The sequence below is a fragment of the Ranitomeya variabilis genome, chromosome 1, assembly GCF_051348905.1.
Source record: "Ranitomeya variabilis isolate aRanVar5 chromosome 1, aRanVar5.hap1, whole genome shotgun sequence".
In the NCBI taxonomy this organism is placed as follows: domain Eukaryota; kingdom Metazoa; phylum Chordata; class Amphibia; order Anura; family Dendrobatidae; genus Ranitomeya; species Ranitomeya variabilis.
The window spans coordinates 1,088,437,202-1,088,451,737 of record NC_135232.1 but is presented as its reverse complement, the minus strand read 5'-3'; the positions used below and the strand labels follow the sequence as shown (position 1 = coordinate 1,088,451,737).

General features: G+C 39.8%; 1 protein-coding gene across 6 annotated transcripts in view; it reads left to right on the top strand.

Annotated features, from left to right (window-relative positions):
- The first annotated feature begins 5,030 nt into the window (after nucleotides 1-5,030).
- The window catches only part of SLIT2 (slit guidance ligand 2), a 406,424-nt gene continuing 396,918 nt past the window's right edge, over nucleotides 5,031-14,536 (top strand). For 2 of the 6 annotated variants that reach the window (XM_077279987.1, XM_077279989.1), the window contains exons 1-3: nucleotides 5,035-5,777; nucleotides 8,310-8,381; nucleotides 9,381-9,452. In XM_077279987.1, the coding sequence (XP_077136102.1) occupies nucleotides 5,572-5,777; nucleotides 8,310-8,381; nucleotides 9,381-9,452 (350 nt within the window). In that variant the 5' untranslated portion in view covers nucleotides 5,035-5,571. Of the gene's footprint in view, nucleotides 5,778-8,309; nucleotides 8,382-9,380; nucleotides 9,453-14,536 lie in introns of all 6 variants that reach the window. The other 4 variants (XM_077279991.1, XM_077279992.1, XM_077279986.1 and 1 more) reach the window with 4 other exon arrangements.

Here is a 14,536-nt window from a genome sequence, read left to right as displayed (position 1 = left end):
CCCACCAGAGAAAATCATTCTTGGGGCCCACTATGTAGCTACATAGAAATAAATACAAGACCACCAATTGTCTGGTAAAACATGCTAATATCAAGGTATAATATAAGGTAGTACACGTCTCAATTATGTAGCAGGGGTTGGGGTAGAATCATAGAGGGGTAGCCCCCTCATAGAATATAATGTTGCCCCTCATAAAATATAATGCAGCCCCCTCTCATAGAATATAATGCAGCACCCCACAAAATATAATGCAACCCCCTCAGGTATAATGCAGTCCCCACCATAGAATATAATGTAGCCCCCTCATAGGGTATAATGCAGCTCCCCTCATATAGTATAATGCAGCTTCACCACAGAATATAATGCAGCCCCCCATAGAGTATACTGTAGCCCCTCATATAGTATGATGTAGCCCCCCAGAATATAATGTAGTCCCCTGAGAATAATGCAGTCCCCCACAGAATATAATGTAGCCCCCTCAAAAAGTATAGTGCAGCCCCTCTCCACCCCATCATTGTCCTCATCACCACATCCATCGTTGCCTTCTCCCCCACCACCCCTATCATTCTCCCTCATCACTGCCCATTCCACCACCTCCATCATTGTCTCCTCCCCCACCATTATTGTCCATTTCATTACCTCCATCATTACCCCATCATTGCCTCCGCCCCACCACTATCATTGCCCATTTCATCACCTCCATTGTCTCCCCCCACCACCATCATTGCCCATCACCTCCATCATTGCCACCCACCACCATCATTGCCTAATCACCTCCATCATTGCCTCCCCCACCATCATTGCCTAATCACCTCAATCATTGTCTCCCCCACCATCATTGCCTATCACCTCCATCATTGCCTCCCCCACCATCATTGCCCATCACCTCCATCAGTGCCTCCCCTCACCATCATTGCCCATCACCACCATCATTGCCCATCACTTCCATCATTGCCTCCCCCACCACCATCATTGCCCATCACCTCCATCATTGCCTCCCCACCATCATTGCCCATCACCTCCATCATTGCCTCCCCCATCACCATCATTGCCCATCACCTCCATCATTGTCTCTCCCTACCGTCATCTTTGCCGATCACCTGCATCATTGCCTCCCCCACCAATATCATTGTCCTTCCCCACCACCCGTCTCACACACACAGCAACGCATCACTCTCTCACACTCACACACAAAGCACACACACAGACACACAGCACAGCTCACCTCCCCGCAGCAGCAGCACATCCCGGCGGCCTCTTCCTTGCCGACAGCTTTCTGTCTGAGACAGCGTGCTGGATGATGACGTCATCCAGCTGGGCTGTCTCAGACAGGAAGCTGGATGCCGGGATGTGCTGCGCTGTGTCTGTGTGCCTGCGTGTATGTGGTGCGGTGCTTTGTGTGCGTGTGTGTGGTGCAGTGGTGGGACTTTACATGAGGGCAGTGTTAGCTGCTGCCTGTGGCTAACGCTGCCCGTTATTAACGAGAAATAGTATTCATGCCTCTCTACGCCCATAGTGGCATGGGGAAGCGTGAATATTCATTTGCATTAGCAGCGGGGACAGGATCCTGTCTCTAGCTGCTGCTAGGCTGGCACAGGGTGGATCCTCTTGACTCAGGGGCCCCATAGGCACTGGCTGGGGGCCCTGGAGCAGTGGGGGCCCTTGATGCAGTGGGGGCCCTAGGCAGCTGCTGGCCAGTATGCCAGCAGGTGTTAGTGCCTGGGCCCACCAGAGAATCCTCCGGTTCTCCGGTGGGCCAGTCCGAACCTACTTAACCTGTAAATAGCTGCAGCAAAGCAAATAATGCACTCCAATGTTGGGGCCCCAATTGCTGCGGATGTTGGTGCACTTAGTAATATGTTGAAAACAAAATCCATTCCACTGCTGGTCCTGTTCTAAATTACTCCCTTACGAAATGAACCACAAGTCCCAAGAATGCTTCTTATGAATGGAACTGCAAGTCCCAGCAAAGCTCCCATATCAAAGGAACCACAAGTCTCAGCAATGCTGCTTTACTGATGGAACCACAAGTCCCAGCAATAGCTACTAACTCCTTGATGCAGTAGGTCTGTAGTCATACAGGGCTCCAGCTTGAAGCTGCAGGATCCAGGTGCTTGGTCACACAGGAAACGGAAGTCGGGATTATTCTATGGACCAATCCAGGAGGGGGTGGCCATCTTCTGGTAACATGGCTGGTTGATAGTTGTGTTGCAGCTCCAGGATTATCTTCTCCTCACACACTGAGTTGCTGGGGCTATCAGCACATACTCTTGCCTCTGTTCTCTGCTCTCTATGATCAGACTCTCACCAGTCTGTAATGGAGGATCGCACACATCTGTGTCCAGTGAGCTTCACCTTTCCTCTCCAAGCTGCTCAGCCAATCAGTCCTTCCTCAGCTGCTCCTCATCTTCCATGATGCAGAGAGGAATGTCTGCTGGGAGTTTTAGTCCAGGGCAGTGCAGAGAGAGAACCATTAATGGTTGCTGCTGTGAATGTCTGTGGAATCTGATAGCCATAGTCTTTGTACACCTAGCTTCTACTGCAAGTGTTACATTTAGGTGGAAACTTAAAAACCAAGATGGCTCCTGGCTGAGTGAGCAAGCCTAAGGAAACACATTATACTCATTGTTGTGTATAGTGCCTGACTGGCATGAAAATGCATAATGTGTATAGGTGCAGACAGGGCACTGAGACTGGCAGGTGGATTTAACCAGATTCTTCCCACCATTTGGGGTTGGTCACATAAGGCATATCAAACTTGAAAACAGCCTGTAATTGGTAGCTGAGGAACAGATGAAAAGGTATCCCACCTTTACAAGGCTGGGGAAGGTGAGTTTACCTCGGTGACTGCTTCAAGCACGGAAAACTGGCTGCCTTTAAGGAGAAACTACCACAGAGAAATTAAGAAGCATGGCTTCATTAGAAGGGTGGTCTTCAGGAAACTGTGCATGTGGGACCGAGTGAGACATCACCATGAGAGGAAGAGAGAGTGACTGCGAACTGTAATGCTGAGAATGGAGGGCCGCCTCCATGAGGTAGAGGAAACCTCAATGACTAGAGACACTTGTGAAGAAACCAACATCATACACCCAGGATCAGGCCCATCATAGTACTGACTCCGCAAAATGTAAAGACATGGCAAAGAGGAGACCAGTGAGTGTAGTGAAGCAGTTGGCTGAGCCTGGATAGAAGCTTGTGGGTACCATGTCAAGATGTAGGAGTGGGTGAAGTGAGTGGTTGTGTTAGGAAGATGATTGCTAATTCTTCAAACCCCAGGTTGTATATAAGTTACCCTGCATCGTTGTAAGTGCAGCCTCTCCTAAACAATACACTCAGTAGCGTAGCTACCGGAGGGGTAGAGGGGGCGGTCGCCCAGGGCCCCGCGCTCTGAGGGTGCCCACCTGGAGCTACACTACTGTAACTGTATGGGGGTGCTGCCTTATACTACAGAGTCTGCCTATAGGGGTGCTGCCTTATACTACAGGGTCTGCCTATTAGGGTGCTGCACTTATACTACAGGGTCTGCCTATGGGGTGCTGTCTTATGCTACAGATTGTGCCTGTGGGTGTGCTGCCTTTTACTAAAGGGTCTGCCTATGGGGGTGGTCTTATACTACAGGATCTGCATGTGGGGTGCTGCCTTATACTACAGGGTCTGCCTATGGGGGTGCTGCCTTATACCACTGCTACCCACTGAACCACCGTGCAACATAATATAGACTTTATAACACCAAAGCCAAGCAGTGGTTTCCTTATAAGCACATATTATGTACTATTATATAATTATCCAACAATCCAGAATATTTGCTAATGCCATAAATACTACTACTGCTACTACTTCTGCTAGTAATAATAATAATGTAATTTTTTAATATAGAAAATATCACAATAAAAATATCACTACTAATTAAATCAAATAAGAGAATAAACATACCGTAATAATAATTTTATTTTAAATACAAAAAAATAATGTGACAATAAAAATTCTACTAGTAATGTAATGAAAGAAGAGAATAAAAAATATAATAATAATAACTAATTATAAATATAAATAAATAATGTGGCAATAAAAATACTATTAATTATACAATGAAAGAAGAAAATAACAGTATAAAGAAAAAATACTTATTTAATTAGAAATAAAAAAAATAGTGACAATAAAAACACTATTTAAAAAATAATCAGAGAAGAGAATAAACAATATAATAATAATAATTTGTTGTGTGATTCTAAAATAATAATAATCATAATAATAACAATAATAATCTGTTGTGTGATTCTAAATAATAATAATAATAATAATAATGGCAATGATAATACATTCCAAAAAGTTCTGCTGTAACTGGATAACTTAAATATAAAGATAGATACACGTAAAAATATATATATATATATATATATATATATATATATATATATATACTGTATATATATATATATATATATATATATATATATATATATATATACTGTATATATATATATATATATATATATATATATATATAACTAAGGAAATACATTTAGAAAAATAAAAACTAGCTAAAAACACACAAAAAGAAAACAAAATCTATATTTTTAGAGGAACGAGATACATAACAGGATCCTGAAGTTCAAAGGGCCACTTTTTATCAGCCCAAACAGTAGTATATCATTGCACAGAGACATCTGATGATCAGCAGATTGGTTCATTGATCGGGATCTGCAGAGGGTTCATCACAAGCAGACCCATCATTGTTGACTTTGGAGTGGCAGATGGATAGTATGGTGCACAGCCAGGCATAATAAAATGACTCTGCCTCCAAGTCTGCTCCCTATCAGCCTCCCCCCCATCCTCCACCAAAGCCTCCTGTGCTTTCAATAGAAGGATCTTCCCATGGTGGTGACGGATTGCATTGCAGCCCTGTAGGAGGCATTCATCTCCAAAGAAATGTGGTTTTGTGTGTTTAAGTGGGACTATGCTATTGGATTTGGAAGTGGCTGGTGTAAGGTGCTGTGCCTTTAAGAGCAGTGTGTTTGTTTAGAACCTCCTCCTCTCTCAGGCTGCAATGTGCAGTTAGTTAGCAGCCAGGCTCAGGGAGGCAGCATGCTCAGTGTATGCTCTGTATATCCAGCAGGCTGGAGTGACATGCTATGCAGTCAATGAAACTAACTTACAGTGCCCAGATACCAGCAGCCTGGCACAACCTGCATGCACCAAGCCTGAGGATATCAGAGTAATACAGGGGCAGGACACAGAGCCTGGCGGAGATGCAGACATCCATTCACTGCCTGGAGGATTGCTCTGGCTGCTGAAGGCACAATTCACATTCATCCCACTGTCCACTGACGGGAATATAAAAGCTCAGGAACAACAACAACAAAAACAGAGAAGTTGCTTTTTATTTTCTGCTCTGTGACATGAGCACAAGCCATGCACTTTGGATAAGCAAGCGTTGGGCCAGGTTACAAACTTGTGAATAAAACAAGTTCCTCGAGAGACTGGCAGCCCTAACAATTTTTACGTATCATCTTCTAAGCTCTTTTTTTTTGCATTTTTCGGTTGGGTATTTTTTAATTTTTTTTTTACCAAATGCTTTTGGGATTTGTGAAGAAGAAAATGTGTGGCATTGCTTTTTGGAAGCTGTCCATCTCGGTGGGGTTAGTGTTGGTGATCTTGAGTGAGGTGGCACCTCAGCCTTGCCCGGCTCATTGCACTTGTACCGGAACGACGGTGGACTGTCATGGGCTAAATCTGCGCAGCGTGCCACGCAACATTCCTAGGAATACCGAACGACTGTGAGTGTATATCTCTTATTATCTACTATTACGGGTTGAACAATCAGAGAACCCAGAATATAATCACCGGCATCTTGTCATGTTTGTCTTGGACACTCTTAATGGTTAATATCATTGGGAGCATCTTAGAGATTTTGGGGGGGATTTTGTGACGAAAGCAGGGACCCCTAAAGAAGCCAATTCAATCCCCAAGAGATAATAGAAATGCCATGTAGATATCTGACATAGCTTTTCATATAACCTTCTGTAACCAGGAAAGGTCTCTGATTACCCGTCAATAATGTCACCTAATACTAGCAGACATAGCGTTAATACGATAATGAGTGCATAGAAGACTTTATTAGGCAAGTGTCATGCTCAATTTGACTGAAATTCCAATTCTTCCCTTCAGTGAACCATGCTTTCCCTCTTTACAGTCCCAGCAGTTTTTTGAGCTCGACCATCATCAATATTCCTACATGACATAACAAATGGCGCAATAGCCTTCTCTCTTCACGGTGGCATCACTTCTCTCCAGCCATGGGACGCAGGATCATTCATCCTGAAACAGTTTCCCAGTGTGCGCAGATGTAAATCCTTCAAGCATTGCCTTTTGCCTGTAGCACATTACTGGAGCACTTAAATCTCACAAGGGCAGAGAACACTACACAGTGCCGGTGACGTCAATCATGGGAATGAGAAAGTGTCCGGTTTATCAGCATCACTTGGTTTGGCTGGACAAATGCCACTTTCTTCTCTTTTTTTTTTTTTTGCCTATGATTAAACGATACTGTTTTGGGACAAAAAAGAGTTTTCTTTGATAGTTGAACAATGTCGTAAAAAAATACCAAAGTGGAAACCTTAAACTGAGATCAAATTCTAAAAAAAAAGTTTTCGAAATCAGACTCAAGATCTTGTAATTCTTCTATTTCTTTGGGGGGGATTTCTTGGTTCAATCAAAAATATTACAACTTGAGGTGGTTGACACCTTTTAATGACTAACTAAAAAGATGGTAACAGATTTCGAAATTACTCAGTTCTCTTCATCAGGCATAGTACCTGATGAAGAGTAGTCTCGAATTCTTGCTATGTGTTACCATCTTTTCAGTTAGTCATTAAAAGGTATAAACCACTGAGGACTCTCAAATTTTAATAATTTTGATTGAACAAGGAAATCACTCCCCAAAAAGAGAAGAATTACAAGTCTGATTCCGAAATTTTTTCTATCTTCTGGCTAATACGGAACAAAGATCTATTTTTCCTTGGTTCAATCAACTCATAGATAGTCTCCGGTGGAATCTTCTCTCTTCTTAAGATGTTGACAAGTCAAAGTTTAGGCAAATATTGCATTGAATGTCCTGACATGTAGATATAATCTCTGAATAATATTGTACTAAAATATGTCATGGCTGCTATTGTCTGGGGAAGTTTCCCTCTTCTAAACTTTTTTTTGTTTGTTTAAGGGCTTCTGTGTAGTGGAGACTAATCAAGGAATCTCAGTCTCATTCAGACAATGTTTAAGGACAGGCAGTGGCCATAAAAAAAGTTGATTTCCAAAGCAATATATAGATTATTGAAACTGTATATCCATTATGGTGTAATCATTTAATATGTTGCGTCGCGAAGGTGGGGGTTGTCCAAAAATACTCCGAAACAGATGGCCCAGATGCTTTTTCACTTTTTTTTCTTTTTAAATAAAAAAAATAAATAGATTTAAAAGTTTGTTTGGACAATTGAGTTAATTTGGAGTTTGGTTTAGTTGCACTGGCCCATATGAGGGCAAGGTTAATTTGAGATGGTGAACTGAGATACTAGGTAAAGTGTTACTGTGCAGACGCTATATAAGTGCTAAAATAACACTTATTATCTAATTTAAGCAGTGTGCTGGTGATTTCCTTTAAAATATCCCAAGAGTTAAACTTTTTTTTTCTTCTTGCCTAGTTTAGAATCTTTTGAACTTCAAAGACTTGATACTGACTTTTTTTTTTGTTAACCCAGTCATGTTTATATTAGGAAATCAGGCCATTATACCCTATAAACAGCCTTCCTGCTGTTTTCCTTCTTAAATTATTAAAAATATTTTTATTGCTGCGTGATTTTACGATTACAGGAATTTTTTTGTTTGTTTTCTTTTTACAACTGTAATTATTCCTTTAGCATTTTTTGTATTCAAAGTCCATACAATTAAATATATTTTTAATAAAAAAAAAAAGTTTATTAGCGGTTGCACTGTGCTGATAACAGTTACTTGATGTCTAACTAAAATTATTTTATGGTGTCTTCAAAGATTTTTTTTTTTTTCAAAATCACTCTGTGAAGACACTTTTGGAGCCTTCGTTGAGATAAGGTTTACAAATGTGTTGTTTTATCAGGTGAAGTTTGGAACCTAGTTATCTTTTTAAGATAATATTGATCTCTTGCCAAAAAAAGTTTTAGTTGGCTTTAAACTTTTCCAAAAAGTAAAAAAAAGTTAAAATAGAGACATTACCAAAGTGGGTATGCTGTAATGTGAAACCCTTACATATATATATATTTTTTTTTTGCATTTTAAAGTGATCTGAATGGAAATAATATTACAAGAATAACCAAGACAGATTTTGCGGGTCTGAAGCATCTACGTGTCTTGTGAGTATTTCATATCCTCGTGTGTATTCTTTGGAAATGTGAAACGTCTATATATAATATTTTTGAAAAACTTTTCCACAAATGTTTATTGTGCAATATATTAATTAGCAAAAAAAGAGAAAAATATTTTTTATTAAAAAAATATATATTTATTCTGAAAAAAATATAATTTATAGTTTTGTGAGTTTCTGGATATTAGGTAATGTGTGGAAATGACATGTTTTTTTTTCAATTCTAGAAACAGCTTGAAGGATTGTGAAAAGTTACTTCTGCTTATTAATAACATAACTTCTGTCATCTGCAAGTGATTAGTTATAATTGTCATTGTGTTCAAACACTTTCACAGAAATGTAGCGGATTCTGCTCAGTGTTATCTCCGCTGACTATTGTTTTCAATTAAAAAGTAAAAAAAAAATCTGGTATACATTCTCTTTAAATAGTTCTATAAGTGCTGACAAATTAGAATTCCAAAAATGAAAAATGTCCTAGTGTTTTTTTTTTTTTTTTGTTTTTTTTTAGTAGTAGAAATTTTTTTAAAAAATGTCGGAAGGCGTTTATTGCAAATTTTTAACCACACAAAAATCTCAATTTATTTTTCTTTTACTTTTAAATAGTTTTGAGCAACTTTCCATTTGTAGCCACTTGCAGATTTTTGTAGATTTTTTTTTTTAAATTTCACCTTGTCATTTTTTTTAACTTTAGCTTCTAGTCGTATTGTGTCCTTAAGACCAAAACACATATTCTAAAATATTTAAAAAAATTGAAAACAATGACCAAATTACAAACTTTTGTATGTTTGTTTTTCCTGTACGAGTCTTTAATTTAATTTGACATCACATTTCATTTTAGAGTTTAGAAGTAGGAATTGATGAACCTGTAAAATGATGCCATTCAGGCCTTTGTCATTGAATAAAGACTGATGCGATGTTAATGCTTTGCTGATTAGTGGTGTATTAAACCACGTCCTCACTTTCATTCTTTTTTTTTTTTTTTTTACAGGCAGCTTATGGAGAACAAGATTAGTACTATTGAAAGGGGAGCATTTCAAGATTTAAAAGAGCTGGATAGACTGTACGTATTTTCTATTTGCGTACTTAACTTCTTTTTTTTTTTCGCTTGAAGCTTTTACCTAAGTAGAGAGATTAAATAATCCAAGTGGGAATTCATAATTTGGATGTAAACTGTTCTGACTTCATAAATGCTGATTCAGAAAGTTTAAATTTAGAAGTTGGAAGTCCCCAGTATGTAAGAGTGTAAAAAAAGACTTAGCTTAAGCTAGGAACGCTATTTCATTGCTTTCTTTTTAGTCTAGGTTTTTCGGTAGGAAAAAAAAAAATTTCAGTGATTTGTCTTTAAATTTAATTTTTTTCCCAACTACCAAGTAACATAACTGTTTAGGAAATTATGCACAGGGAATTACAGATTATTATTCTTTTCCTATGCCAGTACTTCTACCATATAATTAGGAGCTTTCAGTACACATTATGTAAATGTTAATAGCTAGCATGGTTGAGGGCAGTCTTCCAGGAAATTGTCCTTCTTAATTAATAGAAACTAGGCAGGAAAACTGGATTAGCCAGTTTATTTACCGCCTCTTATTCGACTTAAACCACTGATTATGGGTCCAACGTGAAACGATGATGGACGGTCCAAATGATGTAAAAGCATTATGGTTGAAACAGAATATATATTGCTGTGGCAGCTATGCCTGAACTGTTTGCAAATTGATACCAACAAATCCTGACTTAATGGAGGCCGTCAGGTTTCTGGTACTTTTGAAGACAAGAGTTGAACTGTAGAATGCCAAATACATCGAATGATCTTCCTTCGGTAGGAAAATTAAAATAACTGCTTGGAAAATTTAGTAAGTCTTGAGGAATGGACTCACACATGCCTTATATCCGCTAGGCCCCATTTTTTTTCATGTGCATAAAAATAAAAAGGACCGATCTTCACTTGTTTGCCGGTTTGAATTTTCATCATTGTCGGTTCTGGTCATCAGATTTTCATGAGTGATTTTCTCCGAGTGCCATTCATGATTTTTCTTGCATAAATAGAATTGTATGGGGGATTTTGCTCTCATATTAGGAGCAAAATGGACTTATCTCTGTGATTTTTTTGGTGGACACATGGTGCGCAAAAAAAAGAAAAGGAATGTGAGTAGCACAACAGACTTTAATGGGTACGTGTTGTAACCAAGAAAATCATAGAGAGAACACATACATTATTCACCGACATTTGGATGAGGCCTTAGATCATTGGCTGATCCCACCAGAAACTATGTGCCAAAATTTTTGCTGTCCATGTTCATCACATTAATGTTGGCAGGGTCCTCTGAAAACTTTATGTCCATGGAGCTCTCTTTGGCTGTCTCCTGATACTGGCAGGTATCCTGGAAGGTGAGCATCGGACATGTCAACATGCATGATCCATTGTTTGCCAAGAGACAATCTCTTGTGTCCATCTACCCACTGAAAAAATGTATGCTTGATCAAGCCAAGTCTGTATGCTTGTAGAGTATTTGGCTGATATTTGATTGTTTTCTCACATATATGGCTTGGATGCTTATGAAATCTCATGAAAAGACCTTGTATCATAAAATAATTAAACATAGAGGTCAACCTTGTGTTTTTAGGTAGTTCCAGATAATAATCAACCTTCATAGGTTTTGTCAGTCCCCACTTTTAGCCCTTAATCCACTTTATTTACTTGTGATAGTTGTATAATAAGGTTTAAATCCTTGACATTGTTATCAGAGATGAGTTTTCTTTGTTTTTCCCAATGTGTTTTGTGTAATGACATCATTACAACACAATGTTTAAGTTTAGACATTCCTGCCATGTCCCAGATAAGAGCCATAAATGACAGTAAGGTGTGATCACAGAAAAGATAGTGTATGAAAGGCTATCAGGACAGCAGTGTTTGTGTTCATGTGTTTCTTAGCAGAATTTTTCCTTCATTATTTCATGTACAATATTTCAGCTGACTAGTAAAAAACAAAGGTCAAAAATGTAAAAAAGAAGGAAAAAAATACAAAAAATCATGAAACGTTTTGTGTAGTTTATAACAAGCCCATTGAAAGTCATTCATGATGTAAACTTCTCAATGTTATCTCAATATGGCCAACAATGTTCACTGACTAGAAAAAGGGTAACAACATTTTGAACTTTTAACTTTCAGGCTCCTTTTCTCACCATCCACTACTGCTTCGAACGTGAGACTACCATCATATTATAGACAATCATCTTGGCTATCTCAAAACATAAATTTGACTTGCAGCTATCTAGCATATGGTTAGTTATGTAGATTCTTGTCATGTCACTGCATTGTTACTGTTTTACTCCTGGTGGTGAAAAATCTTTTTCTTCCAGTATACTACAATTACCTGTTTTCACATTCCCTAATAGTCAATAAGGTTGATTCCCAAGTGAAAGGTCACTGGTTCAAATCAAGGAGCAGCCATAAAGAAGATTTCCCAAGAAAAGAGAAACAGCATTATCCAGCTCATTGATAGCGGTCTCTCGGCCAAGTAAATTGTCAAACTGCACCATCTGAGCGCCATGACAGTTGGAAGAATACAAAATGAAGTCCGTCCATCCATTCAAATGTCAAGAGGTGGACGTCCAGGAAAACTATTGGTGTCAACAATTCGACTCATCACAAGTGGAAATGGCTCGCATGCTTCGTAATAGTGAGACCACAGACCTCCATGTAAGCACCGTGCGATGCACATTAAGGCCCCGTCTCACATAGCGAGATCGCTAGCGAGATCGCTGCTGAGTCACAAGTTTTGTGACGCAACAGCGACCTCAGTAGCGATCTCGCTATGTGTGACACGTACCAGCGATCAGGCCCCTGCTGCGAGATCGCTGGTCGTGTCAGAATGGCCTGGACCTTTTTTTGGTCGTTGAGGTCCTGCTGACATCGCTGAATCGGTGTGTGTGACACCTGTCCAGCGATGTCTTCACTGGTAACCAGGGTAAACATCGGGTTACTAAGTGCAGGGCCGCGCTTAGTAACCCGATGTTTACCCTGGTTACCAGCGTAAATGTAAAAAAAAAAAAACAGTACATACTCACATTCCGGTGTCCGTCAGGTCCCTTGCCGTCTGCTTCTCGCACTGACTGAGTGCCGCCGTACAGTGAGAGCACAGCACAGCAGTGACGTCACCGCTGCGCTCTGCTCTCACTGTACGGCGCCACTCAGTCAGAGCAGGAAGTAGACGGCAAGGGACCTGACGGACATCAGAAGGTGAGTATGTGAGTATGTACTGTTTGTTTTTTTTGGTAACCAGGGTAAACATCGGGTTACTAAGCGCGGCCCTGCGCTTAGTAACCCGATGTTTACCCTGGTTACCCGGGTGCTGCAGGGGGACTTCGGCATCGTTGAAGACAGTTTCAACTATGCCGAAGTCGTTCCCCTGATCGTTGGTCGCTGGAGAGAGCTGTCTGTGTGACAGCTCCCCAGCGACTACACAACGACTTACCAACGATCACGTCCAGGTCGTATCGCTGGTCGTGATCGTTGGTAAATCGCTATGTGAGACGGGGCCTTTACACAAGTCTGGAATGGTGGCCTGAAAGAAAGTGAAGAAGCCTTGACTTTAATATCGGCTTCTGCTCAAGATTGCAAAAATGTACAAAAAGTGGACAGTAGAAAGTCAACAGACTAGGCTCTGATGAGTGCAAATGGGTCTGGAAAAAACAAGGGAAAAAGGGCTAACGGTCGAGAAACTGAAGAAACTGTCAAGTTTGGTGGAGGAAGTCTGATGATATGGAGTTGTATCACAGTCAAAGGCATTTGATATTTGATTGAACCAGGTTCGATGGTGGTCACAATGCTGAGCTGTATGTGAGTATTCCGACAAGACGAGTTACTTCGTACACTCAAGTACTATGGATGTAAAATGGATGACATCATGTTCCAACAGGACAATGACCCGAAGCATACATCGAGATTTGTGAACAAATAGTTCAATGACAATTAAGTAGATTTGCTGGATTGACCCCCACAGTCCCCAAACCTCAACCCAATCAAACAATTGTGGGTTAAGTTGAAGAAAAAGCTGTATATATACCCAAGTGAGTTGACCAGTATGAATCAACTTTGGGAACATGTAGAAGACACCTATAATCAGATTTTGGTTGAGACATGCTTGCATCTGATCGAGAGCATGTTCAGAAGGATTCAGGCAGTGTTGGGAGCCAAAGGTGGATTTGCAAAATGCTGACAAAATAATAAAACATAAAATTTAGATTTTTAGGAGCAAGACAGTAGCAATTCAGTGACATGACCAGAATCTGCATAACTAATCATATGCTAAATAGTTGCAAGGTAAATTTAAGTATGACATATCCAAGATGATTGTCTATAAAATGATGGTAGTCTCACATTCTATGCAATAGTGGATAATAAGTTATGGATCCTGAAAGTCAAAAGTTTGAACATTTTTTTTTTTTACCATTTTACTCGTCAGTGTAATCGCCACATTTACTGTAGAGATAATGGACATGACAAGATCACAGTTCCGTGTTGCACAGAGACATAAGAGAACTCCTGTAGACTTCTGTGGAGCTATATTATATCGCTTTATGCCTTCATACATACATACATACAAATACATACAGATGTTTATTTGATGGGTTCCATATGGTCCTTTGGATGTTGTAATGTTTAGATATACAGAATACCCAAGGAATGCCAAGCTGTTTCTGAGAAGCATAAATAAATGTTGATGAAAACATCAGTAAATCCAGATAAGGGTTCAATCAGAATTTGTTATGTTAAAGGTCCCTATACTCTAACCGATCGGCCCGAGTGAGAGTTTGTTCTGGATTATTTGCCTTGTAAATATGGCATCGCTCAGACAACGAACAATCTAATTCATTAGCTAGTTGCATCTTTTATGTTTATTAATTTGACTTGCTTATATAGCACCATTATGTTCCTCAGCGTTTTACAGACATCATCACTGTCACCATTGGGGCTCAGAATCTAAATTCCGTATCAGTATGTCTTTGGAATGAGGGAGGAAACAAGAGAAACCAAAGTAAACCCACGCAAACGCGGGAGAGCATACAAATTTTTTACAGATGTTGCTCGTGATGGTATTTCAACCCAGGACCTCAGTGATGCAAACTCTATGTAAACTGAAG